The sequence below is a fragment of the Bacillus rossius genome, chromosome 1, assembly GCF_032445375.1.
Source record: "Bacillus rossius redtenbacheri isolate Brsri chromosome 1, Brsri_v3, whole genome shotgun sequence".
In the NCBI taxonomy this organism is placed as follows: Eukaryota; Metazoa; Arthropoda; class Insecta; order Phasmatodea; family Bacillidae; genus Bacillus; species Bacillus rossius.
In genome coordinates, this window is record NC_086330.1 from 128,010,416 (window position 1) to 128,038,336 (window position 27,921).

At 36.7% G+C, this 27,921-nt stretch overlaps 1 protein-coding gene across 9 annotated transcripts in view; it reads left to right on the forward strand.

Moving 5' to 3' along the window:
• Nucleotides 1-27,390, forward strand: part of LOC134545685 (ecto-NOX disulfide-thiol exchanger 2-like) — a 114,627-nt gene extending 87,237 nt beyond the window's left edge. For all 9 annotated transcript variants that reach the window (XM_063388628.1, XM_063388625.1, XM_063388626.1 and 6 more), the window contains exons 9-12: nucleotides 4,198-4,344; nucleotides 5,945-6,085; nucleotides 10,177-10,444; nucleotides 26,912-27,390. In XM_063388628.1, coding sequence (XP_063244698.1) covers nucleotides 4,198-4,344; nucleotides 5,945-6,085; nucleotides 10,177-10,444; nucleotides 26,912-27,165 — 810 coding nt within the window. In that variant the 3' untranslated portion in view covers nucleotides 27,166-27,390. The remainder of the gene's footprint in view (nucleotides 1-4,197; nucleotides 4,345-5,944; nucleotides 6,086-10,176; nucleotides 10,445-26,911) is intronic.
• The last annotated feature ends 531 nt before the right edge of the window (nucleotides 27,391-27,921 follow it).

The window sequence follows — 27,921 nt, forward strand, 5'->3', positions numbered from 1 at the left end:
AGTTTAGTATGGTAACATTTTTAGTTGTGCGTGATGGTTCTTGACTGATGATGTTAGCTTCCGTCCTTGTTGTCATACTGAAATGCACTGCATGGACTCTCAATGAACTCTCTGTACTTAAGATCTCCGTACAGTTGGTGCATGCCAACTATTACTAATCCTTTGTGCTCTCTTTGTGAGGTTGTTGCAATTCTTTGCAGCATTTTTGCTTGTGGTGTTTAGTGAGGAAAATTACTACTTTCTGAGTATGTTGTGTGCATGATGGCGAGTCATCAACGATTACAGTTTTTCTCCCAACTCCAAAGCATGTCAACATTGAACCCCCACTTCAAAGAAATGATTAAACTGTGGTTTGGGGAAGTGGATTTTTTTATTAGAGTCACAGAACAATGAAATAATGGAAACAAATAAGAATACAGTTATTTTTATTTAAGTTTTAAATTTTACTTCTATTACTACAGTAATTTGTTTGTGTGATGAATTTTGGTCACTGTGGAGTATTGGGCTTTCACTGATAGAAATGTGAGATATTAGTTTATTTTATTTTACTCTTTCATGCTCCTTTAATAGATGCTCATATTTTAACTTTTTCCATGTGTGTAAATTTTTAAATATATGTTTGTAAGAAAATATTTACATGGAGGGAAATTGGTAAATATATGACAAATTTTAATTTCAGAGGTATTAGGCATGTGTTTTTAGCAATGTGACACACACTAGCAAAATAATAATCTTGTAAAAAAGGATTACACCAGCATATGTGTTAATGTGGTTGGTTGATATGGGGTGAAATGACGTGGATGATTGGGATTGGGCAGATGTTGGAATGATGGGGTTAATTGACATACTCTTTTCTAAGTGTTGTGTTTTCTTCGCTTCCCTTTATATTGTCAACTATGTTCTGCTGTTTATGTGGTCAGATTTATTATATTAATCAATATAGACATGCTACAACTAGGTTGTTGCAAGTAGTCGAATGTCTGGAAATTTAGGGGAATTTAGAATGTGTAGAGTGATAGGCTTAAGTGACAGTAGAAGTCAATGGGAAAGAATAATAGTTTAGAAATGTGTAAGGGAAGAATAGGAAAGTAGACAGGACCTAAGTGACGGTAGTTCAACCTGGTGTGAGCAATGGCGAAGGCGATAGAGATAAAGTGACTGTGACTGGGCGGTTGACGTTGTGCAGTGAGGGTTGCAGCGGCTGAGAAATCGGGAGGATGCAGTTCAGTGACTTATAACAGGGTTGTGAGTGTTTAGAAGGACGAACGTTACGAGTTCGAAGATAATGTGTGGTTTGATGAGAAGTTGACGGGGGTTCTAGTGATAGCAAATACACTAAAAACTAACACAGGAAAGTTTCGTGATTTCTGTGCAGTTATCACACACGTCCAATAGATAGCAGAAGATGAGTGAAGTAATAACATTGTATTTGTTATAATTAATTATCATACTGTCATTATGATAGTGAAGAGATTTTTTTTTCTTCTAGGAAAATTTTTTGTATCATTTTATAAATTTATGGTAAAAATAAAACTCCAGTTCTTAAATTTTCTAATAGAGGTAAAAAATGTTTTTTGACTGATAATAAAATATATTATGTAACATTATTACATATTTATTGTAGTGTTACTTCATGCCACTAGGTTATTTGTAGCACACACATGTGTTGATTGCATAGCACTGTCCGTTATTGGTTTATAGTGTTTTGGTGATGGGAGCTAGTATAAACAAGAGTGGGTGATTGGGAAGTTGACAGGCTAGAGGTTCTAAGCAACAACAAAATGAGCGTGCTCATAAAGGTGAGGGAGTCTTCAGCGTATCTACTTAGCAAAGGCAACAGAGTCTGGCTGAATGGAGGGTGATAATGGTCTGAGTGACATGCTAGGGAACAGGTTTTGAACATTGGAGAATTTTCCAGGGTTTGAGAGATGGTAAAGTGGACAGTACTTATGTTGCACTTATTAAGTTTTTGCAATATAAATTTTAGTTATAATTTTTACTAAATGAACAGTCATATGGTATAAAGTAGAAACTAATACTCTACATGTAATTTTATCTGTTTTTCTTTAATATGTCTTTTTAACTAGGTATATGTAAACCAAGGATACACATTTGCATTAACCTAACCTTTATACATTTTTCTGAAAATATAAATTAAAATATACATGTGTGGGCATATATCTACTTTATGGTTTTCATACATTAATACACGGATGTGGGGGTTGAGTTCTTAATTGAATAATTTCGTATCTGCAGGAAATTTACATGTTTTTCTAGCTTAGAATTATGCTATGGATGTTAAATAAGTTTTTGTTTTCTATTACTTAACTTTTGACTGTTGCCAATGTATACTATGCAATCCTAACATGAAAGTGCTGATGTGTGTAAATGTCTTGAGGGTAGATTGAGGGCAGCTTTATTATGGTTCCTGTACATATTTATAATGTGTCAGCTGGTTTTCTTTGGAGGAAATGTTAACAATAAACTTTTTAAAGGAGTATTTGTCTCTATTTTGAAAAGAGTTGTATGACCTCTTGTGAGGGTGGGCATCACAATCTGTGTTTGCACTGAGCGGAGCCGGACATTTCAGCAGCTAGGGACAGAGGCTCGTGTAGACGAGCCTTCAGCCACGGATGTCACCAGCCGGTCTGACCGTTACCCTGCAGGTAGGTGAGGATGGTGCAGATCAGATAGCCCCACGACAAGGTTTGTAAACCAGCCCGCACGTGATTATGTTCGGTCAGTCAGCTGAGATTTGTGTACAGTGGAAATGAGATGCTCTGGAAAAAAAGAGAAGGGTACCAGAGCTTCTCTTTCCTCGAGTCTTTGATCAAGCACACTGCCTGCTGTTTTGTGTTCGCAGAAAAGTCTTAGGGGGCTGCTTAATTAGGCGCTAATTTCTGGACAGAGCTTTGTCAGATAATTTATTTTGCTGAATATATTATATTTTATTTTATAATCATCATTCAATCATCATTGCATTTGTATTAATATCATTTAAGGGGCCCGCCTAGTCAGGGATATATTTGTTTTAGTGAGGTAAGATGATAAGTGCAATGCTCACTGGAGCTTGTAGTGCGGTATCGAAAATCTTTACCGGGAGTTTCATGCCTAAAAATTGTGCTGAAAACACACATGTTAGCCATTTTCACTTTTCTAAAAATACAGTTTAAAAACTGAATATGGAAATTTAAACTACTTATCCTCCTTCAGCGTATTCATAAATGTTTTTGGTAAACAGGCCCTACACGGATATTTTGATTTTTCAAATCATGTGGTTTCTTCTGAAGCTGTGTTCACCGTGTGTGTGTTTGTATATCCAGGTAGGCCGAGCCCTTAAGACTATCCCACATACCTACACACGACACTACATATAGCTTAAGAATTAATTTTGTCTACAAGGGCCAGTACTTCAACTTTCAGACTGTGACATTCATTATCTTATCGGTTTATAAATCCCATCGAGTTAAATTATGTGCATTTGTCAAAATGAGAGTCGCATGTTTTGGGTTCTTAACTCCTTTTTTGCAGTTGTCATCATTATAGGTGCCTGTGGTCAAATTGCAAGTCAACACGGACATATCAATATCCTGTGATTTAGCAATGCGACAACATACATGACTGAAGTAGCTTGGCTTCTGAGTTGTAGCCATTTCCTTGGCAAATAATTCACCGACGTTTTGGTCAACATTGCAGTCGCCATCATCAGGGAGCAGTTCCCTACATAAAAAAGTAAATGCCAGCAAGACTCATAGCTTGAACTTTGATGACTATTGAACATCAGTAAAAAGATGTGATCTGTTTAAATTCTAAGAAAAATAATTTGATTTCTGGACATCTTCATAGTGTAGTCTAAACCAGAATGTGCATGGATATGCCAGAAAATATTGAATTTTTACTTTGGATCATTCACATGGTTATCCTCCTAGTTAGGCAGGCCCCCTTAAACCAACAACTAAATTGTTATATTTCAGGGCATTTTTTGAGTAACTATGCATACTTAAGCATTGGTCTGGAAGGAGTATTTAAACAGTTTGCCCATTACAAAATAGGTGAGTTGTGTGTGATAGCTGAAGGAAGTTTGGCAGCTTGAACTGAGCCCGGCGGCAGGCAGTGTGTGCTTGTGGGTGCCATACGTGTGCCTCTCTGGGACCTGCGTTGCTCACGGTGGTGCAGTGACGACTGGCTTGTTCGCAGGAAATCAAGTCTGTGCAGTTGGAGGAGGTGTTGAACGAGCGTGCCGATGAAGAGATGGAGGTTTCTGATGAGGAGGATTACATGGGTAATAAGAAAAGGCCCCGATACGAGAATGCTGAGGATCGAGCCAACCTTGCCTGTGTCAAGGTGCGGTGATAGTGTGTTTATTCCATGTACTTCTTGGTTTGAGTACTAAACTAGGGTTACTGCAGGCAGGGAAAACTCAGAAACTGAAAACTGAAAAGGTGTCTTTGAAACTGGGAAAACTCATGGAATTAAAAAGGAGTTTCGAAACAGGAAAAACAACCCTCAGGGAATTGAAAAAGTATCGTCGAAACACTGAAACACTGGAAAATTGTCAGTATCTAAATACAAAATATTATCAGTTATTATTCTTACTAAATAGCATGTAAATGTGTTAAAACTGTTATGTATTTAATTTGTGTGCTGTTAATAATCTGTATCTTATTTTTATTTACATTAATTAAACATATTGGATACAAATACCTGTCTAGTAATTAGAAGCACAATCTAATATCTAAGGTTTTTCGCATGATTACAAATCAATATTTGTTTAAAAGTTTGATCAAACAAATATATCTGTCTTCTTTATCAGATTGGCAGTGTTTGTGGTAATGAAATTGTAATATTACAAATTGTATATTGTGCTGGAGCACATATTATAGTTAATCATGTACGTTATGTACCCTGTTTTATCGCATAATTGTCGCATGTGCATAATTATTGCACCTATATTTTAAGGTGTCAAAACTTGGATAAAAAAACTTCTAGCGTAAACATCACATGATGTTTTTGGTCCCGCTATTAGATTCAGAGTGCTTTGTGATGTAGTTTTTCTGTATAAAATGATTTATTTTAAAGTAGAAATCTAATATTTATTCGGACATTACCACTTACTTATTTAATTAACGGAAATACGAAGTTGTCTGATGAGATGTGTAAATTTTCTGTTAAAGACGTTTTTAAATGTTATAACCTTTATCTGTTCTTCTGCGTCGCCCCGGTGTACCGAATATAAAAATGTAGCCAGCGCTAGTTGGCATAATTCATGTTTGGTTATATTGCTTCCCGTATAGAGCGTGCACATGTAGCCGAATATTGATATTGGTATATTGCCGATTGCATGCAATGCACGCTCTCTGTCGTGTGTCGAGTTAATTACAGTTGATGGCCCGCACTCTTTCGTGGTAAGTGTGTACTACGATGATAGTTATGCGTTAGTTCAGGCTTGCATTCGGTTCACAGATTTTGTTTTTCTATTTGAAGTTGAAGAAAGGTTTTGGTTGCATAACTTATTAATTTAAATTGTTTGGCGTGCTTTTGTATACTCTTCTTTTTAAATAAACGTTCTTTCCATGAATGGGTTTTGTTTTTTATAAATAACTTAACCTAACAAAAAAATATTTTTTTTTTTTCACATAAAAATCGCACCCCTGCAAAGATTATGTGATAAAACACAAAATGTTGTTAAACAATGTTATTGTAGTAATGTGTATTGTATAGTATAACTTTTATCATGCTAAATAGACAGATTACAAGGAAAATATATTAAGTACTGCACGGGAAACGGGGAAAAATCAGAGAAATTTTCTGAAGGGTGTGGGAACCCTGTAAAAATAGAGGAGTGTGGTTAGAAAGAGCATACATATTCTGTAGTAACAAGTGGAATCTGCTGATATGTTATTATTGATTGTTTGTATGGTTACATTTGAAAAAAAATTTTCAGGAAGAAAATGACAGTTTGCGCTGTCAACTGGAGGCATACAAGAACGAGGTTGATCTTGTGCGGTCAGATATGAAATCGGAGTTGGACCAAAAGGATAAACAGCTCAAAATGCTGCAACAGACCTTGCAAGGAATGCAGCAGGTAATCATGCTCAAACATGTAAAACCCTCAAACAAGTGGATAAAATATTGAAATGGAATTGTTCTTGTACCCCTCTACTAATCACAATGTTATTTGGTGGAGAAAAGAGATATTTAATTTTTGGGTTGGGTCAGGTCCTATTGTTTATTTATAAAACAATACATTAATTTTCCGGTTTATACTTTTGTAAAATTGATTAATTTGTAAAATTGATCAATTGATAGCATGAGAGTTAACGTATATTATTTTAGTTAATGTTTAATTTCATATTACATGTCATATGGATCCTTTTTTTATACTACCTCCATTTTAAGGAAACCTTTAAAATTATCATTGTTTTAATTGCTGAGGAGGAATCAGTTGTAAGTTACAGTAGAGTCTCCCTTATCCGACCTTTGCATATCTGACATTCCATATTATCGGACGTTAGTTGAAGCGACGGGAAGCAGGCTACCTTTAGCCTGTAACTAATGTGTCTGGCATTCGTCATGTGTTACATGCATATGTGTCTCAGTTTGACTAATGTTGTGTTGTTTTGAAAGTTGAAATTTATACATATATGGCAACGAAGTTGTTGTATCAATGGAACAAAAACTTGAGACATTCAGGAGACTTGACAAAGGATAGAGAATTCAGAAGATAGCTGACAACTTTGGCGTTGGCTGGGTAATAGTAGGAGTCTGGAAAAGAACAATCAGAAATAGAAAAATGGTAGCATCAAGAGTTGCAGAGGGCGCATTCAAAGAAAAAAAAAACTTCGAAAAATTGTGACTATAAAAAAGTTAGCAAAGCTTTGTATTTTTGTTTTACAGTTCAGGGACAAAGATGTTCCTATTTCAGGGCCTATTTTACAGCAAAAGGCATTGTATTTTCATAATGAATTCAATGAAGGGGACCCAGATTTCACAGCAAGTGTTTATTGGCTCGACCGATGGAAGAAACGCTAAGACGGGGCTTAATTACAAAATGTTACCTAGTAAGAGTCTTTTAGCCAGAACTGAAGCGGCAGCCCTGGTTACAAGCGTAGTAAGAAAAGGCTGACTATTTTAGCATACAACAGTGCTACAGGAAACCCCAAAATTGACCTTGTAATAATTGTAAAGTCCAAAAATCCTAGAGCCTTTAAGACAATTTCAAAAGACACGCTTCCTGTAAAATACTACAACCAGAAAAGCATGTGGATGAGCAGTGAAATTTTGAAAGACTGGTTTTTAGGAAATTTATTCCTTCAACAGAAAAGTATTTGAAAGAAAAAATAATTACCCAGAAAAGCAGTTTTGTTGTTAGGTAATGCTCCATCGCACCCTAATGCAGAGGAGCTTCGAGATGGTGACATTAAGGCGATGTTTAAGCCTCCCAATGTTACTGCCATGTGCCAACCTATTTTTCAGAGTATATTGGAAACAATTAAAAACAACTACCGCAGGAAGCTACTGTCTACAGTGATGGAAGAAATCGATGAAGGGCAAGACATTATTGACAAATTGAAGTGCGTTAATATAAATGAAGTTGCTTATTGGGTTGCAGGGGCCTTGGCTGATGTAAGGGCTCAGACAATTGCCAAATCATGGAAAGAGCTGCTCCACAATGATGAAAGTATGGACACAGAAAGCACAAATGAAGCCGAAGAAACCATTCTACCTTTAGTGCAATGTATTCCTTGATGTGAGGATGCATCTTTGCAATGGATAGATGGAGGCTGATATTCAGCTTGAAATAATTTATGGAGAAATTGTTGCTCTTGTCAACTGTGATGACAATGAAAATGATGATCAAACACAAACTGTTGAGCCTCGCAGAATTTCACATAATGACTGAGTTAAGGCTCTAGAGACTGCAATTCAATACATTGAGCAACAAGAAGAAGCTACATCAAGTGACATAATAATGCTGCAAAGATGGCGAGATTTGGCAGCGAAGAACCAAACTCATCAGGAAAACCGACAACAATAAAAAATTTCTTTAAATCCTTACAGGACTGAATTTTAAGTGTAACAACATAGTGCACTCATAATTTCAGACAGTAATTCGGTAACTGTAAGTTCATTTTTTTCTTTTGTTTTGTTGTACTTGTAGAACATTATTACAATGTGAAATTGTAATGTGTATTATAACACGTATGTACAATGTATTATGTTCCAAGATATAATGTAGCTTAGCATTTAAGAAACTTTTCTTGACTCCTCCATATTATCCGACATTTTCACATATCCAACATTTTCACTTATCCTATGTTGTGCCGGCCCCTTAATGTTGGATAAGCAATATTCTACTGTAATTTCTTTATGCATGTGTAGTGTGCTGACCTTCTGCATATTTTTTTGAGGCTACAAATAGCCTTTGACGGGGTTAAACTATTGAGAAGAAGCGTGAGAAACGTTAAAGTATTTTTAGGTAATTGGCTGGCTGACGTCAGGTAAGTGTTGGTTGCTCGCCAGTGATTGGAGAGTAGCATAAGGGGAGGGGAGAACTCACTTTAGGCAATGCACAGCATCTCTGACACTCATCAATCATTGAACGTGTAGCTGCAGAGCAATTGTTTTGGCTGGCAGCACCTAGTTGCTGAAATTCTGTTCTACATCGTAGGGTAGGCAAGGCAAATCACATTTATTTCAGTTGGTTTATTTAGAAAAACAAGTAAGTACGTACTTGCCCCCTCATGTAGGCACTGTACACTTCATTTTGTTCGATGTAGCAGTGTTTTGACTGACAACGTACATTCAAGTGAAGAATTTACTGCAATATCTCTGAAGGTTTTTTCTTTAACTATTTCTCTAGTATTAATATATTTTTAATAATTTAATTTTCATTGTTTTCGCTGGAGTATTTTCAAAATTGACCTTACTACCATCAGGAAAAAAAAATTGGATTAATTAAATGAACCATCCTCCTCCTCCTCCTCTTCCTCTTCCTCTTCCTCTTCCTCCTCCTCTTCCTCTTCCTCTTCCTCTTCCTCCTCCTCCTCCTCTTCCTCCTCTTCCTCCTCCTCCTCTTTTTTTCCTCCTCTTCCTCCTCCTCCTCTTCCTCCTCCTCTTCCTCCTCCTCTTCCTCCTCCTCTTCCTCCTCCTCTTCCTCCTCCTCTTCCTCCTCCTCTTCCTCCTCTTCCTCTTCCTCCTCCTCTTCCTCCTCCTCTTCCTCCTCCTCCTCCTCTTCCTCTTCCTCCTCCTCTTCCTCCTCCTCTTCCTCCTCCTCCTCCTCTTCCTCTTCCTCCTCCTCTTCTTCCTCCTCCTCTTCCTCCTCCTCTTCCTCCTCCTCTTCCTCCTCCTCCTCTTCCTCCTCCTCTTCCTCCTCCTCTTCCTCCTCCTCCTCCTCCTCCTCCTCCTCTTCCTCCTTCTCCTCTTCCTCCTCCTCTTCCTCCTCCTCTTCCTCCTCCTCTTCCTCCTCTTCCTCTTCCTCCTCCTCTTCCTCTTCCTCTTCCTCTTCCTCCTCCTCCTCTTCCTCCTCCTCTTCCTCCTCCTCTTCCTCCTCCTCCTCCTCCTCTTCCTCCTCCTCCTCTTCCTCCTCCTCTTCCTCCTCCTCTTCCTCCTCCTCTTCCTCCTCCTCTTCCTCCTCTTCCTCTTCCTCCTCCTCTTCCTCTTCCTCTTCCTCCTCCTCCTCTTCCTCCTCCTCTTCCTCCTCCTCTTCCTCCTCCTCCTCCTCCTCTTCCTCCTCCTCCTCCTCTTCCTCCTCCTCCTCTTCCTCCTCCTCTTCCTCCTCCTCCTCTTCCTCCTCCTCTTCCTCCTCCTCCTCCTCCTCCTCCTCCTCCTCCTCAAATTTGACTGATATGTGTATGTGGCTAGTTGTCTGAAGTTATCATTTAGTGAGAAAATATGATCAATATGCGGCAATTATTGTAGTGTTGAGGGTGAATCAAAAATCTTTTGAAATCAGGTATCTTTATTTTGTTTGTATTATGAAGTCTCCAGCTGGACTTGTACCCTTCAACTTTTATTGATTTTGTTTTGCAGCATTGTGCTAATTTTGTTGTGTGGGTTACTTACCAGTCTTACTGTTGCTGTCGACGACTTAAGTCGAAATAAAAGAATCTTAACCGGTGGCTGGCCATGTAATCGGTCCGTAGAAACACTGCAGCAAAGGGAGGCATGTTGCAGCAACTGATGGAGACGAAACGCCGCCAGGCCGAGGATGAGATGAAGGTCCGCGACCTTCAGGCGCGGCTGCGTGCGGCCTCGGAGGCACAGGCAAAGAAGGCTGCTGCTGAGGCTCAGCTCAAGGACCGGGAGGGGGACGAAGGGGGCAGCGGCGGGGCTGACACTGCAGAGGGGGAGGAGGAGAAGGTAGAGCGCCCCGAGGTGCCGACCCCTGTTTCTGTGGCCACCGCACTGCCGCAGATCACGGACAGGGAAGCCAAGCTCATTGGTAAGGGACTTGTGAGCTACCTACAAAGTTTTTTCTTTTCGAGGTTTGTGATTCTGATATGATGTTTCAGGGTGTTTAAAGGTCATGAAAGTCACTTAAAGTAAGGAAACTAATGGGTTGGTCAAGAAAGTCATTAAATAGTCTCAAAATAAAAAAATAAAAAATAAACGTATTTGAAGTCATGAAACTTCATTTTCCTAAATGTTTTTGCAAACTTGGAATTTTTTAATGCCACACTTCAGTTTATAGTTGCACATTAAATATTAATTGTTGAAAATTGTTCACTTAAATCATGTTGAAATTTACTCTTAGAATTCTTTAGCTTTATTGTTGTTTTTTTTTCCAATGTTAGGATTTCTGTTTGTTTCTAGGCCAATGTAAATAATCCATAGTAATACTATATTTTTATGTATATAATCAGTTGAATCAACAATACTGTTTCAAACTTCAAATTTTATTGATTTGAGAAAATGCATTGCCAAGTTTTTTTTCTTTAATTTTATACCTCTCTGTTATGGTTCCATATATCTGGGTCCGGGTTATCCAGTTCGCGGGTTAACCATTCCACATTTTACTTCCATAAACCATAACACAAAAATGATTTATGAGTTTATTTTCATGTGCACACAATGGCTACAGCACTTGTGTAGCATTAAATACATGCAGCAAATTAATTATATGATGAATCAGAAAACAGCTTTCCTTAATAGCTATTCACTTCGGGTGTTCAGCAAAAGTTTATATTCCTCTATCCTGCATGTCAACAGCAGCTATGGTGAGGAAAGCCAGAAGCTTTCAGGGCTAGTTTACCCTGCATTTACTAGGATGCACTAGTCCCTAGTGGCATATCATGGCAGACACGCAGTTATTAAACAGAGCCGGGAATCAAATTAACAGGTTAAATAATCTTTCTAATAATAGAAGAGGTTAAGTTTATGCTTTTTTAAATCTGGATTTTACTGAAATATATGTCCTATATTAATAACATTATTATTTTGTAACTCAAAAATGTTGGTAGTTCCTACTTAGTTAAATAAAGTTATGCCCAAGTCTTATTATGGAGAAAATGTGGTACATGAATTTGAAATTTAATTTTAGTTTGTTATATTTCAAAATGGTAGTCAAAATTTATTTAAATGGACTTAAAATGTCTTTAGACATATATTAGTACTGTAATTTTAATGAGTTTAGTGTTTTGCTTAAAATGGTAGTCAGCGAGCACACTTACCTGATTGGAAAACAAATTATTTTGAATAAAATGTATTTGACTAATGAGCCATTCCATTTCAATTCAGGCAGGAGCGTGTCAGGTCACCATCTCGGATTTGCTTTAAAAAATTACAGCAGTTACAACCAGTGCAGACAAGAAGTATGCCAAAAGGATTTTGTCCCAAAAAATTCTTTCCCCATGTTATAGCCTTTTGAAGTTGGTTCAAAATCAAAAAAGGTGGAAAAAGGGGTGTTTTTTAAATGAGCGGCATTTCAAAACTATTATACTGATTTTGTTGATTTTTTTTTATTTTGTACCTATTATAGTGAACTACAGAGTGGAATAGTTCCAATGAGCCCAACGACAATATCTTTAAGGGGGGGAAACTAAAGAATTTGGCAAAAAATTTAGATTTTTTTGAATTTTCAAAAAAAATTTTTTATGTGGAATAATCAATTTTCATAAAAAGTAATTCTGGTAATTGTGGACCTATTACAGTAGTTTTACAGGAAAAATTGTTTTTAATTCTATGATGCATGGAATTATTAAAATTTAACTTTAAAATTTTCAAAATTTGACAAAAGTGCCATTTTTGATTGAAAATTACTGAAAAACCCCATATTTTAAAAATCTGAAAATTTGTAACTTTGTAGTCCTCACCTTTAGTAATAGCATGCACTTTGTTGGATAGTGTGTTTTTGCCTGTAAACATTTCTAGAATTTTTTGAAAATGTAATTTTCTTACATTTTCTAAGGTCTGCACACTCAATTAACAAATGTTTTGTTAGTTTCCAAAAAGTGAGATGTAATTTGTAAATTGGGGAAACCTTGGGAATTACAAAAGGAGAGTCTGTGTATACATTATCACATTAACATAATATGCACAATACATATACACACATATAATACATATGCATACTCTTTAACTTGCATGAAAACCAAAATTTCAAAGTAAAATTGAAACCAACAATATGTACCTATAATTAATTATATGTAGACTGCTTACCCTTCCTCAACTATATGTAACATATATTGACAAACTTCCTAAAATATTATTTGGCTGATTAAAGACAGTAGATCTGCTGGATCTTCATCAACTCAGCTTTGTCGAAAGTGTGGAGTCTTGCTGATTGTCCAAGTGGAGTAGGATTGCTTACTGCTAACAAAACATTTTGTAGTGGCACCGGACATTCATCCTTCTTCTTTCCAGATTCCTGTGGTCACTGAAACCCTTTAGCTGGACCATGGGGATGCATAAAAGACACTGTCATGTCGTTCAACTCTTTAGATATACCAGTGATCTGTCCCATCCACCAATTCTGATCGTATACACAAGCAACGAACTGGCCTACTTGGAAATCATTTATTGAATAATGTGTTTTAATCTGGTTAGATTGTACAACTATTTCTATTTTATCTTTAATTGTGCGTCCCATGTATGTCTCATTTTTAATCAGCCAGTAATGTTTAGATTGTATTCCAACAACTGGTTTGACAGTAGCCCATTCTTTTTCCTTAGATGACCTATACGTTTGAATTGTTTTACTTTCAAGAGCCAATAGAGTTATCTTTGGTACAAGGTTACCTACTTCAGCAACAAATGAAGCAGAATCTCTAATGGCATTAACACACTCTGCCCGAAGATTGAACTTAGTTGCAAAGTATTTACACAAACCACCTATTGCATCACATGCACTTTTGCCATGCCCTGTAGCAGAAAAAATCCATTTTTTTTCAACAGTTTGAGTATTTTTACATAGTTCATACAGCTGAAACCTATTTTTGAAATGTCCAGCTGCCCCATCTGTAATGTACACTATTGAACTCAAAAGTTCTAACTGACAAAATTTTTAAATTTCCAGTTTTATAACCTCTAAAGCACAGAGAACGTGAGCAGAGTCGTGAGCTATATAATCAGATACTATAACAAAACTTCTTATTTCCGCACCAAAGTATGCAACACAGGTAAACAGTGAAAGCTGATCAGTTTGCCAGTGGTAAGTTTGGATTTCATCAGGCAATACAACTGACCAGTTCTCAGCAAAATCAAAATGTAAAACAAGAGCATTATTTTGTTGGACAGAACTTCTTGCTTCAGCTATTCCTTCCCTTTGTATTTTCCTAATGTAACTGTGAGGAATAGCTTTTTTAACCCAATGCCTTACATGTTCCAGAAAATTATTTACAGATACAGTTTTTTTTATGAGGTCACCATGTTCCCAAATCGCAAATGTAACTTCTTCCCCTTCATCCAAGCCAAAGTTTTCAACAGTTAATGTTTCTGTGCCAGGACAGTCACCACACTCCTCGAGCCAGCAATCTTCATTCCTTGTTTCGTCACACAAACACTTCAGTAGAAGATAGTCTTCATCAATATGGTTATTTGTTACATTTCGAAGAGCTACACAGATAAGTTGCATGTTACTGCAGTAAATACAAGAACACACAGTCTGTTCTGGCTGAATTTTCACCCATCTTGGTCGTAAGGCATAAAACTTTGAAAGACTAATTTCTATAAGAGGATTATCTTTTTTGAATGCTTTGTATGCCTCTTTGATGGACCTTGTCATGAATCTTTTAACCTTATTTACTTTCTGGCCATTACCATCCTTAATGCAAATAACATCTTTTTTGTTTGGACTTTCCCTTGAACAGTCTTTACTATCTTCTAGGTAATATGATAATGCTAGATCTTGTACCTGTGTAGGTAAAGGATGTCCACTATAGGGGTCAGGTTGAGCATAAATTCCCTTATTTTTTATAACTGTGCGACATTTATCAATGAGGTACTTTGACACTGAAGGTAATTTTTCCTTCAATACAGTTTTACTAAATGTTTGTGGTACCAATGTTAGTAGCTGTACTTTTCCATTGTAGTTACAAGTATGAAGAGCTGAGTCAATATTCGAAAACCATAGACTACAATTGACACACACAGGCATTTCATCATCAGACTCACTTGAAAGATGCACGTGATATACCTATGTCTTGTAATTTGTTCACAGCAGAAGTTTTTAACTCATCAACTAATTTTATCTTCTTTTTCCTCGCATAACCTTCTCTCCTATCCAATCTCACCTCTGAAGGGGATTTCAATGGTGATACTTCTACATTTAATGTTTTAATGAGACTGCTATTTAAAACACTTACTAGTTCATCCTCCGGAATAAAATTCTCTGATGTGGATGTTTCTTCTGCATCTTCAGCAAGTTCCAGAAATTTCTTTTTATAAAAAGTAACACAGTTGCTACACAAAATATCATTTTTATTTACTGAAACAGATACACCCACAAACTTTTGAATATCATCTGCTAAATCATTCACCTTACACATCCTCACACATTTACTTTTATACACACTTTTTTTGTGCCTTTTAATGTAGTCCACACATTTAATTCTCTCCGTACTATGAAAGTCAGACATGATTTAGTTCACTAGCTGAACATCACCCATGAACACACACAACACAACTGTAACAGCAAAAGTTTGGGAATTCCCTTGTAGTCTTGTAGTTGATTCCCCCTATGGTCACCAGGGATTTCCCTCAAGCTACCAGGGATTCCCCTTACAGCAAGCGCCTGGGAATATTCAGATAGGGACTCCCCCTTCATATTTCCCAAGGTTTCCCCTCATACAAAACCAGTTACAAATTATCACATACTATTTAGATACCAACAAAACATTTATTAATTGAGCATGCACAACATACAAAAGGTAATGACATTACATTTTCAAAAAATTCTAGAAATGTTTACAGGCAAAAACACACTATCCAACAAAGTGCATGCTATTAATAAAGGTGAGGACTACAAAGTTACAAATTTTCAGATTTTTAAAATATGGGGTTTTTCAGTAATTTTCAATCAAAAATGGCACTTTTGTCAAATTTTGAAAATTTTAAAGTTAAACTTTAATAATTCCATGCATCATAGAATTAAAAACAATTTTTCCTGTAAAACTACTGTAATAGGTCTACATATTACCAGAATTACTTTTTATGAAAATTGATTATTCCACATAAAATTTTTTTTTTGAAAATCCAATAAAATCTAAATTTTTTGCCAAATTTTTTAGTTTCCCCCCCTTAAAGATATTGTCGTTGGGCTCATTGGAACTATTCCACTCTGTAGTTCACTATAATAGGTACAAAATAAAAAAAAATCAACAAAATCAGTAAAATAGTTTTGAAATGCCGCTCATTTAAAAAACACCCCTTTTTCCACCTTTTTTGATTTTGAACCAACTTCAAAAGGCTATAACATGGAGAAAAAATTTTTTGGGACAAAATCCTTTTGGCATACTTCTTGTCTGCACTGGTTGTAACTGCTGTAATTTTTTAAAGCAAATCTGAGATGGTGACCTGACACATTATCTTGCTAACTGCCTGAATTGAGGTGGAATGGCTCTAATGTTTTGATTAGCGCTCTGTTTTCCTGAGACAAATTAGGGTGTTACTTCGAGGGGCGGGGGTTACAGGAAAGAGAAAAAAAAATTTAACCATACAGGTTTTTTTACATTGCTTTAGTCGTGTTTTTCGCTTTTCCGTGGACCCCTTCCAGTCATTACCCCAGATAATTGGGAGTGTACTGTATTGTAACGAGAAAGTTTGGTGACGTATGTAAACATTACAGGTTATTAAATAAATAAGTTTAAAAAGTAGATATGAAAATAACTAGTGGTGCACCAATATGACTTTACCGATTACCGATTCAAATACCGATTATGAGAGCAATAATCGGCAGATACCGATTCAGTTACCGATTATAATGAACAAATTTTTTTTAAGTGTAATAATGCACACAAAAATTTTTATTCCCATGTGAATTTAGGTAAAATTGAGAATACAGTTATAATAACAGTATAAAAATATATAAAATACACTATGAAGTCATTGCAAAGTGTAAATTAAATTAACTTCTATTTATATTTGTTATTGTAAACAACTTGAACTACAGTCTAATAATTGTAATTTACAATGGGTAAGTTTTGGTTGCAGAAAACTAGCATTATTATCGACTATGACATAAGGTTGATTCGAGAAATTACTGTTTAACAATGTAAACATGTTGCTTTATTTTGTTCACTTGAGTTTATAGAAAAATGTTTCCACACTTCACTTTTTTTCTCCCTAATCGCCATCTCACTTTAATTATATAAAAATGACTCATAACCAATTCTAACACATGTGATTTTATTTATGTTGACTGAATATATAAATTATAAATACTTTTTCACTTTTCACGTCACATACAAATAACACAACAACGGATAATGTTACCAAAGACGCTCATAACGAGTTTGTAAAACGCAGTGATAAACTCTAGAAGGTATCGGGACCACGATTTTGAACCGCTACTACGACTCGAAAAGATTGATTGTCATAGAATCCACTGCAACTGCTTGGGGTATTTTGATTGCGTGCCATCTATTTTACGTCTCTGGCTATAGGTAATGTACAAGGCCACTAAACAAAAGACAGAACAAAAGACAAAAACGTAAATAAACGTGTAGGAAAAATGTATTTTTTATTGTTCGAGGCAATGAGATTTATTAAACTTAACGAAATATCTGTAATCATGATATGACGGAGTTAGATTAATTTTGTAATATATACCAATATTACCGTATTTCGTCCTAAAATGTGTAACAAAATATTACACGGTAAAAACTTACTTAATTACGCCGGGACGTAGATAATCTGCAAAGTAATCGTTAAGATTGAAGTGTTTTCAGAATTACTCTATGGAGTATATTTCCTAAAATGCCAATATCTATAATGTAAAATGTGGTCTAGTTGGGCGCCGTGAAAACTCTATAAAGTACTAGTGCTGTGATTGTGTATGTAGCACAACTACTAACCTCTACAGAATATTAACTAAAATATGTCTTGTTATGTTGATAGTGAAAATAAATTATTCTCAAGTTGTATGTACTGGTGTAGTTTGACTCAGTGTGAATACCAAACAATAAAATGTCGTATAATTCCTTAGCAGTATGTCTCCTTCTCTTTGGTGTAAGTATTCTGACCTTAAAATCAACAAATATAAGTAGTGTGTTTAAAAGCATTAACTTCTCTATGACTGCTGATCTCAGTGTAATAAAAACTAATTATTCTTTCAAGACAATCCAAGCTAAATATTTCTGTCTATCTGGTTTAACATACACATGATATGTAAGTATGGTTATCAATCGGAAAAATAAAATATAATGAAAATTTAACTTTTTACTAGGGTCAAAATCATGGTTGTATGGGTGACAATACTCTTTTGCAACATATCCAACTGTAACATGAAAAGTGACAGAGTCAATGATTAGCAAGCAACATACAAATACCTTTGAGACAATTATTCATGTTTAAATAGGTTTTTCATTAAACAAAATTTCAATATCCGTTATACTTAAATGTCTTTCAGAACTAATTACGTTTTACGTAATTGTATCACTGAATAATAGTTTGGTTATCAGTCAATATTTTAAATATTATTGAAACACATTTTAACTGGCAAATTAGTCTTTTCTTTGTTTTTACTAGCTCAGTCTCTTTCGGTAGATCAAACTGTCTCAAGACTTCTCAAGACTTCTGGACCTGGGGCTATTCTTTAAACATTCAAGACAATTAATGACTTTAACAGATTTTAACTTTGATATCGTACATATTACTGATCAATGTCAGTTAACCAGGTCCAGTACGTACAAGCTACAAGTCTTTACGTAGTTAAGTAGTATTAAGTTGTTTTGCGAGTTTCAAATTAGGTCTTGATCGTAAACATCATAGTTTAAGATATCTTGCCATTAAAATAGGACAGGTAACTTCTCGCTGTTCTTGTTAATTCGGGGATGGGGCAAACAAACCTCGTCGCGTCGTTACAATACCAAGAGGCTGTGGAAAACCTCTCCGAACCCCTGTCTCTCCTCCGATGTTGCTGGTTAGATCTCACTCTCCTCCGATGTCGCTGGTTGGGTCTCCGTCTCGATGCACCTCCTCTCGTGCTGCTGGTACTCCAGCAGGACTGGCGTCGGTCACCTGGAGTCGTCTAGAAGGATGATGTCCTACGGTACACCGTCTACGATGCCGTCTACCGCTGTCGAACTCCTTCCATATCGAAGATTGATAGTACTTTTCTTCGTTTCTTCTTAATTCGTCGTTGATCCAGTTGTATTTATGCTGTTAGTCAAAACTTATCGTCGTCGTCGATTCTTTAGTAGAGCTTCGAACATCGGTAACTACCTCTTCTTCATTGTGTAGTTCCGGTATTTATTATAAAATCATCAATTTCACGTAGATTCTAGCTATTCAGTCGTCGTACCAATGTTTTACGTGATATTCTTACATTCATTTATGACTAAATCACGGAGCTCTTTCTCTCTAATCCTTCTCCCATGATAGTAGAACAGAAACTCAAGTTCCAATTTGTTTCAAACAGTCAAAGCTTTCTCTATTGAACACTCTCCGAAATCACACTGGAAATACTAAATTCTTTAAATAAAATATATGCGCAGTCGAGCGTCAAATCACATATACTCTTTCCTCAGTAATGACCCAAAAACAATATTAAAAGGTGTAAGCTCATTTCCTATTCGTCGCCGTTTAACAAATGTTTGCAAAGACATTTCATAAAATTATTACTTAGATAAAACATGAAAATACTTAAAGAGTAAAACCAAATTGACCTGACCATAGAGATACAATACTGGTAAATATAATTCATAACAGGACTAAGACAAAGTCATAGAGGTAAGAAGTAAAATAATAAACGTAAAATTCATTTCTATTGAGGGCTTCTCAAATACCTCTATAGAATAGTCCCCTTCAGAAATGTGACTAACGAACTATACTCTGATATAGGTCTTAGGACCATTTCTCATCATACAAACATCTCATCTATATTCTAATTATTTGCAGAAAATTTACATTTCATATTATTGACCTTATTTACATACTTACTTGCAAACATAGAGTATTGTCACCGATATATGTCTTCAAACGAACATATGTGTAACAGTGTATACTATTCTACAGGAGTGTAATATTTCCTCAACTGCGTTATATTATAGTGTCCTATTACTTGTTTCGTTTTAATGTCAGACAGTTCGTAACAGTTACTTCTAATAATCTTCGTGATCATATATGGTCCATCGAAGAGTAGAAATAGCTTCTTAGTAACGTACTTCCAAAATTGGCTTACTGGATTCGTTCTCTTGAGTACTAAATCTCCACAATTAAAACTCATCTTGCTGGAATCTTTCTGGTATTTTCTCCGAAGATCCGCCGTGGATGTCAACTTGGCTGCGACCAACTCTTCAGTTTCCTTCTGTATCTCGACTAATTCTTTATCTTCTGCGGCCAGAGCTTCATCGTGATGTCTCGGTAGTAACGATGACGGTATTATCAATGATCTTTTTCCTGTTAACGCTTCATATGGAGTAACACTGGTAGAACTGTGTACAGTATTATTCAAAATGCATTTTTCCGAAACTTCCCAATTTTCAGTAGTTTTCGTATTTTCTGTGTCATCCATAGCAGTTACCATCCAACTTGCAAAATTCAAAATTATTTTATGGCTAGTTAGAAAGTCTACCCCGAAAATTACTGGTTTGGCCAATCCTTTTACGATTAATACATTAATGTACTTGGTGCTACCTAACCCTTCTACTTCCAATAAGGTCTGACGATTAATGATGGGACTAGCCCTTGATGTAACTCCTAGAATCTTTAAACTCGGTACTGGCATTCTCGGTAATGATATTCCGGTGCTCTCTATCATGGCTACGCAGTCTTCGCTGATGCAGGATATCTCTGCGCCGCTGTCTAATAGTACAGGCACTTTAACTCCGTTTAAAGTTAACGATATCTCCGGACATAGTGCTTGTTTCGCTTGAACTTCGGTTTCTGTGGGCTCGCTGAGTAAAAATTCACGCTCGTTTTCTTTGAACATAATGGTGTGTATGCTTCGACAATTATTCTTGTCATTTGCGTCGGGATCCAATTTTATACTAGCCCCGTCTAACTTACAATTAGGGACTGACGTGCGGAGCGGGTTTTCGCCATCCCTAATTAGTTTACCGCACTGTCCTTAAATCCTCTAATTTGCTCTTGTGACAAATTAGCAAATCCATTATTTGCATTCGGTGAAATCAAAAATGTGTTATTACCTCCTTGGTTTGTATCTGAGCTTCTGCTAGATTGCATGCGTGGCCATTCCGTGTTGCTTTGCTCGTGACTTGGCGCTATAGAATATGAATTTCTTTCTCCTTGTCGCGCGTCGTGAATGGTGGTGCTAAAGCTGTTCCCTTTTTCAGACGGTACAAACGTTTGTGCATTTATGCTGTACTGACCTCCGGAATGATTATTGTAATTTGCCGATCGTTCTTTCGTTGTTCGATTTTCGCCTGAATTCTCTCTGAAATTAACTGTCCCCTCCTGACGTTTATTCTCCCACTGTGATTCATTTTCGCGTCTGTCTTGTCGCTTCTCGTTTCTACGACGATAGTACTGTGGTTTATAAAATCCGTTACCATATCGCTGACCTCGATATCCATTGTGATACCAATTACTTCCGCAGTTTTCAACGTTCAGTGTGTGAATTTGAGGTTGTTTGTGTCCGCTGTTCTGCCCTTCATTTCGGTTACGCCAGTTATTGTATAACGGTGTCTGTTGGTTCGTGTTCTTGCGCTCGTTAGTTTCTTTGTGCGTTACCGTTTTATCGAGCTTAACGAGTCGTTCATACGTTAACAGTTGTTCCTTGAAATCTACAATATTACTGTATTGCCGTCCACTAAGTTGTAATTGATAATTGAGTGGTAATTGCGAAATTATCATGGCAATAAACTCTTCGTCTTCCATACGGCAATCAAGATAACGAGTTCTCTCGTACATATCGCTGATATGCGCCTCTAAATTTTGAAATTTACGATTTTCGAATTTTTCAGAATGCAACTGTATTCGCAAATTGCTTTGGATACGAGTATTCCAAAATTGGGATATGAAAGCTTTCTGAAACGATTCGTATGCGTGTACCGAATCTTTCGCCAACTCCCACCAATAATATGCCGTGTTTTTCAAGCAGTGGCTAACGCATTTCAATTTTTCTGCGTCTGTTAACTTAAATGTGTGGCAATATTCTCCAAACTGATTTAAGAATCTTCGAGGGTTTTCATTACTTTTCCCTGAATATGTTGGAACGTCATCCAACCATTTCTTAGAAGGGTGGTGTAGTGTAAGTACCGGATCTGCTGACATAATTGCAGTACTAATATTCGCGGGATTTCGCTCGGCTTCTATCGTTATCGATTTGTTTACCGGCGTGTCTTCCTTGTCGGTATTACATTCGCTAGTGTGGTGAGTCGTTAGTTGGGGCGAGAATGTTGCGATGTGTCTGGATTCTCTTTCTATTTCCCCTATTTTCGCCTCTACCATATCTAACCTTCCTGTTAGACGCTCGCTTAAGTGTACTACTTTATCGTCAGTGCGTTTACTGAATATTTCTACACCTTCAATACGAGTGTGTACACTGGAAAACTTCTGTTGCATCTCGTGCTGTGTTTCAGTTAAGTCATGCCTGATTTCTGCTGTTTCATCTGCAATCCTGCCTAAAGTGTTATTTAAGACTTGCACTAAATTGTCTAGTCTTTCGGCGTTTTCTCGCTCCTTTTGTTCCCTTTCTAACTTCTCCTCCTGTTCTATACGCTCACGTTCTTGTTTCTCCCGTTCCCGTTCTAGTTTCTCCTCCTGTTCTTTACGCTCCCGTTCTTGTTTCTCCCGTTCCCGTTCTAGTTTCTCCTCCTGTTCTTTACGCTCCCGTTCTTGTTTCTCCCGTTCCCGTTCTAGTTTCTCCTCCTGTTCTTTACGCTCCCGTTCTAATTTCTCCTTATTCATGAACTGGAACAGTGCATCTAGGGTAACAGTTGGTGTCGGCGGCGAATGACCCAACTCCATTTCCTGCTGTGACTCCATACCAGTAGTCTCGATGTGCTGTTCTGGTACTACTTCTCTAGGTTCTCGTTCAGGACTAGAGTCAGAAGTGTCATTGCTACCTCTCAAAAAATATGACTTCCTACCTGTGTCTGTCATCTTGACAAAATAAAATTACTGTCTGTATTTTTCAAAGTGTCTTGAGTTGTTCAAAAAAAAATCATAAAATAGTCCCTAATGTTGGCTTACACGTTGTGCGCCAAAAATTCTGAAGTGTTTTCAGAATTACTCTATGGAGTATATTTCCTAAAATGCCAATATCTATAATGTAAAATGTGGTCTAGTTGGGCGCCGTGAAAACTCTATAAAGTACTAGTGCTGTGATTGTGTATGTAGCACAACTACTAACCTCTACAGAATATTAACTAAAATATGTCTTGTTATGTTGATAGTGAAAATAAATTATTCTCAAGTTGTATGTACTGGTGTAGTTTGACTCAGTGTGAATACCAAACAATAAAATGTCGTATAATTCCTTAGCAGTATGTCTCCTTCTCTTTGGTGTAAGTATTCTGACCTTAAAATCAACAAATATAAGTAGTGTGTTTAAAAGCATTAACTTCTCTATGACTGCTGATCTCAGTGTAATAAAAACTAATTATTCTTTCAAGACAATCCAAGCTAAATATTTCTGTCTATCTGGTTTAACATACACATGATATGTAAGTATGGTTATCAATCGGAAAAATAAAATATAATGAAAATTTAACTTTTTACTAGGGTCAAAATCATGGTTGTATGGGTGACAATACTCTTTTGCAACATATCCAACTGTAACATGAAAAGTGACAGAGTCAATGATTAGCAAGCAACATACAAATACCTTTGAGACAATTATTCATGTTTAAATAGGTTTTTCATTAAACAAAATTTCAATATCCGTTATACTTAAATGTCTTTCAGAACTAATTACGTTTTACGTAATTGTATCACTGAATAATAGTTTGGTTATCAGTCAATATTTTAAATATTATTGAAACACATTTTAACTGGCAAATTAGTCTTTTCTTTGTTTTTACTAGCTCAGTCTCTTTCGGTAGATCAAACTGTCTCAAGACTTCTCAAGACTTCTGGACCTGGGGCTATTCTTTAAACATTCAAGACAATTAATGACTTTAACAGATTTTAACTTTGATATCGTACATATTACTGATCAATGTCAGTTAACCAGGTCCAGTACGTACAAGCTACAAGTCTTTACGTAGTTAAGTAGTATTAAGTTGTTTTGCGAGTTTCAAATTAGGTCTTGATCGTAAACATCATAGTTTAAGATATCTTGCCATTAAAATAGGACAGGTAACTTCTCGCTGTTCTTGTTAATTCGGGGATGGGGCAAACAAACCTCGTCGCGTCGTTACAATACCAAGAGGCTGTGGAAAACCTCTCCGAACCCCTGTCTCTCCTCCGATGTTGCTGGTTAGATCTCACTCTCCTCCGATGTCGCTGGTTGGGTCTCCGTCTCGATGCACCTCCTCTCGTGCTGCTGGTACTCCAGCAGGACTGGCGTCGGTCACCTGGAGTCGTCTAGAAGGATGATGTCCTACGGTACACCGTCTACGATGCCGTCTACCGCTGTCGAACTCCTTCCATATCGAAGATTGATAGTACTTTTCTTCGTTTCTTCTTAATTCGTCGTTGATCCAGTTCTATTTATGCTGTTAGTCAAAACTTATCGTCGTCGTCGATTCTTTAGTAGAGCTTCGAACATCGGTAACTACCTCTTCTTCATTGTGTAGTTCCGGTATTTATTATAAAATCATCAATTTCACGTAGATTCTAGCTATTCAGTCGTCGTACCAATGTTTTACGTGATATTCTTACATTCATTTATGACTAAATCACGGAGCTCTTTCTCTCTAATCCTTCTCCCATGATAGTAGAACAGAAACTCAAGTTCCAATTTGTTTCAAACAGTCAAAGCTTTCTCTATTGAACACTCTCCGAAATCACACTGGAAATACTAAATTCTTTAAATAAAATATATGCGCAGTCGAGCGTCCAATCACATATACTCTTTCCTCAGTAATGACCCAAAAACAATATTAAAAGGTGTAAGCTCATTTCCTATTCGTCGCCGTTTAACAAATGTTTGCAAAGACATTTCATAAAATTATTACTTAGATAAAACATGAAAATACTTAAAGAGTAAAACCAAATTGACCTGACCATAGAGATACAATACTGGTAAATATAATTCATAACAGGACTAAGACAAAGTCATAGAGGTAAGAAGTAAAATAATAAACGTAAAATTCATTTCTATTGAGGGCTTCTCAAATACCTCTATAAGATAATCGCCGATTACGATTAATTGGTAAGTACCGTTAATCGCCAATTACGATTCATCGGTATCCGCATTGGTGCACCACTAAAAATAACTCTAAAGCTGGAATCACAATGCCCCGACGGGCCCGACACGACAGGCCCGACAAACTGTCGTGCAGCATCTCAGCACGACAGATTTAAAAGCGTAGGGTCACAATACCACGACAAAAATAACCCGACGATTTTCAATTTGGCCTTCGGCAAATCGTGCCAAGCTAAATACTTCAATTAAAATGCATTGTAGAAAGCGCTAAAAAAAAGTAGGCTCTTTTATTTATTATTGACAGTTGAAGTGCAAAAAAACATTTAGTCGTCTGCGATACGAAGTAAGGTTAAGTTGATTCGTAAAACAAATAGTAGTTTATTATAGTAACAAGGAAACAAGATAAAGATATGTCAGTGAGGGACAGAAAAATAGTCCTGATGTTAGCTGTGCGAAGAATTAAAAAGAAACGAAATGTTAAAAAATGGATTCTAAAATAACGTCACTAACCATAAACACGATGATATCTGTTTATGTTTATACAAACAGGCTAAGGCAAGCTACAAAATTTTCAATTCACCCACACGTAAAACGAAATTTCACTTTTCAGCAAAAAAGAATTACCAAGTAGGTAAATATTTTTGAAATATAGTTCTGTACTGTTTCCTTTCCGTTGCCGTTTTCTTTTCTGTCGGGCCCCGACACGACGGAATTAGAAATAGAATCTATTCCTTGCGGGCCGTCGGGGTGCGTATTTTGTCGGGCTGACGTTTCGGCGAGCTTGTATTTCATTGGCTATTGAACTTGTCGGGCCTGTCGTGTCGGGGCCGTCGGGGCATTGTGATTCCAGCATTAGAATTCCAGTCAAATGTAACTTGTTAGTTAGATTTTACTTCTGTACAAGTACCAAACAAAAACTTATAATTTAACTCTAATGCAGTAGAGCAAAAACAACCGTAAAAAATCAGTACCAACTGTATTCTAAGTGTGGTTGTCTTATACAGGACTTTTCAGGAGAAGTTTGATTGCATTTAACCTAAGGACTGAATTTCATTAAATTTAACTTAACACTTCTTCAAAAAGAATATCTATTTTGAAAAATCTATAGTGTATAATTATTCTTTATAAATTGAAAGTCATTACAAATTACATATAAATCATTTATAGACTTAAAGAGTACTAAAAGATAATATAATATATATTTTATCGTAACATTTAGGACACGATACTTAAAATTATCTTAAACCTTATGTATGATAACAGCTTAGATGAGACTATTCAGTACTCATGATTTTCATGACGATAGAGATTTGCCCCTTGCCATGACTTGGACGTTAACTTGGGCCTCTCCTGCCCTCGGTGCTTTAACGAACTTTACATCGCGAACTTGTTCCCAAGGGGCAGCACCTCTCCCCGGAGAGAGCCCAGCTCAACTTCTCATGCTCGCTGAAGAAGCCTCTGGCTCAAGTTCCAGAATGTTTCAACCCGGCCCTATGTAGGTACTTTTTGTTACCAGGGTTCGGGTGAATTGAGTTGGTTTCCGTTTTGTCAGCTGCATGTGAGCTACTTATGCGACAGCGTGACCCCAAAATATCAGCATGATTACAGCGCCAAGCGCTCAGCTGTGGTAATGCCACATGGTGGTATGTGGTGTGTTAGCATAACCAACACCCATGCGCACTACCATGCCACTGTTACCAAGTTGCACTACTGTGGCTGCAACACCATTCACTCAGAGTCTTATCCAAGGAACACTAAAATTTAAATAAGATGGTACTGGAAAATTCTGAAATATGACAATATTTCTTTCGTTTACATTTCACTAAATTTTGGACTCCTATTAAGTGTGAAAAAAGGTTTCAGCTAATGTTAAAATTTTATTATAAAATATTTCATATTTGTAAATAATTTGATATTTGATTCAGAATTTTATTCGAGAAAAAAAGGCAATATTTGCAGAAGCCTATCTTGTTGCAGGTCTGATCTCCACGTTTCTCCATGTGCACCCATTTGGAGCCGGGGTGGACTACGTGTGGTCGTACCTGCAGAAGATGGACCCCACCATCCGTCCCACGGAGGTGGAGCTGCTCATGTCGCGGTTCCCCACCGTGTTTCGGCAGGAGCTGTCGGGCATTGGGGCCAGCATGGAGCGCCGGTGGCAGTTTGTAGGCTTCGAGGGAGAGCCTTCCTTGTCCTCGCTCGGCTTGTCTGGCCTCCATTCCGCCGTCTAGTCAGTGCACACCCGCTCCCTCCTACCCAGACAGTGTTTATCTGCTGTGCTACCAGTGTGCGAGTAAGGAAACAAAGGACATTTTGCAACAAAAGCTTTTGAAGCTTTCTCATTAGTGTTTGTCTGAAATAAATTGTCTGTTGTACTGTGCTTTTTGTTTTGTGGCACTAAATATATTTAAAATTGCTTAGTAAATTGTGTGTAATAAAGTATTTTGTTTACATTATGAGAGGGTCCTTTTCTATGCTGTAATTGTACATATTTTTCCCTTTTTTAAAATTTTCTATATGGTTTGACTAACTTAAGTACTGTAGCTCATTTGGCAATGTAACCATTCCTGATTTTGAGAGCTCACAGTATAAGTGGTACTATTTATTAGTACATGCAATTATTTTGTGACCTGAATTTTACGTGTGTGTGTGTGGGTGTGTCTAGACACACACACACACACGTACACTTATACATACACATATATTTAGAGATGTCAAAATATAGACATTTCATTAATTCCAATGCTATTGTCAATTCTTACCTCAATTCTGGTTGTGGATCATTAAATTATAAAATTTATGGGTTTAAGATAAGTTATACAATATTTCATGTGTCATGTGACACCACATGAAGTCAAGTTACTGTCTGCTATTTATTAAAAAAATAATAAAAATAATACAGTTAGTACAAAATGCTCCATTTCATCACTGTTATGACTCACTACATATCAATAGAATAAACAACCAAATGTGGCTCAAACTTAGTT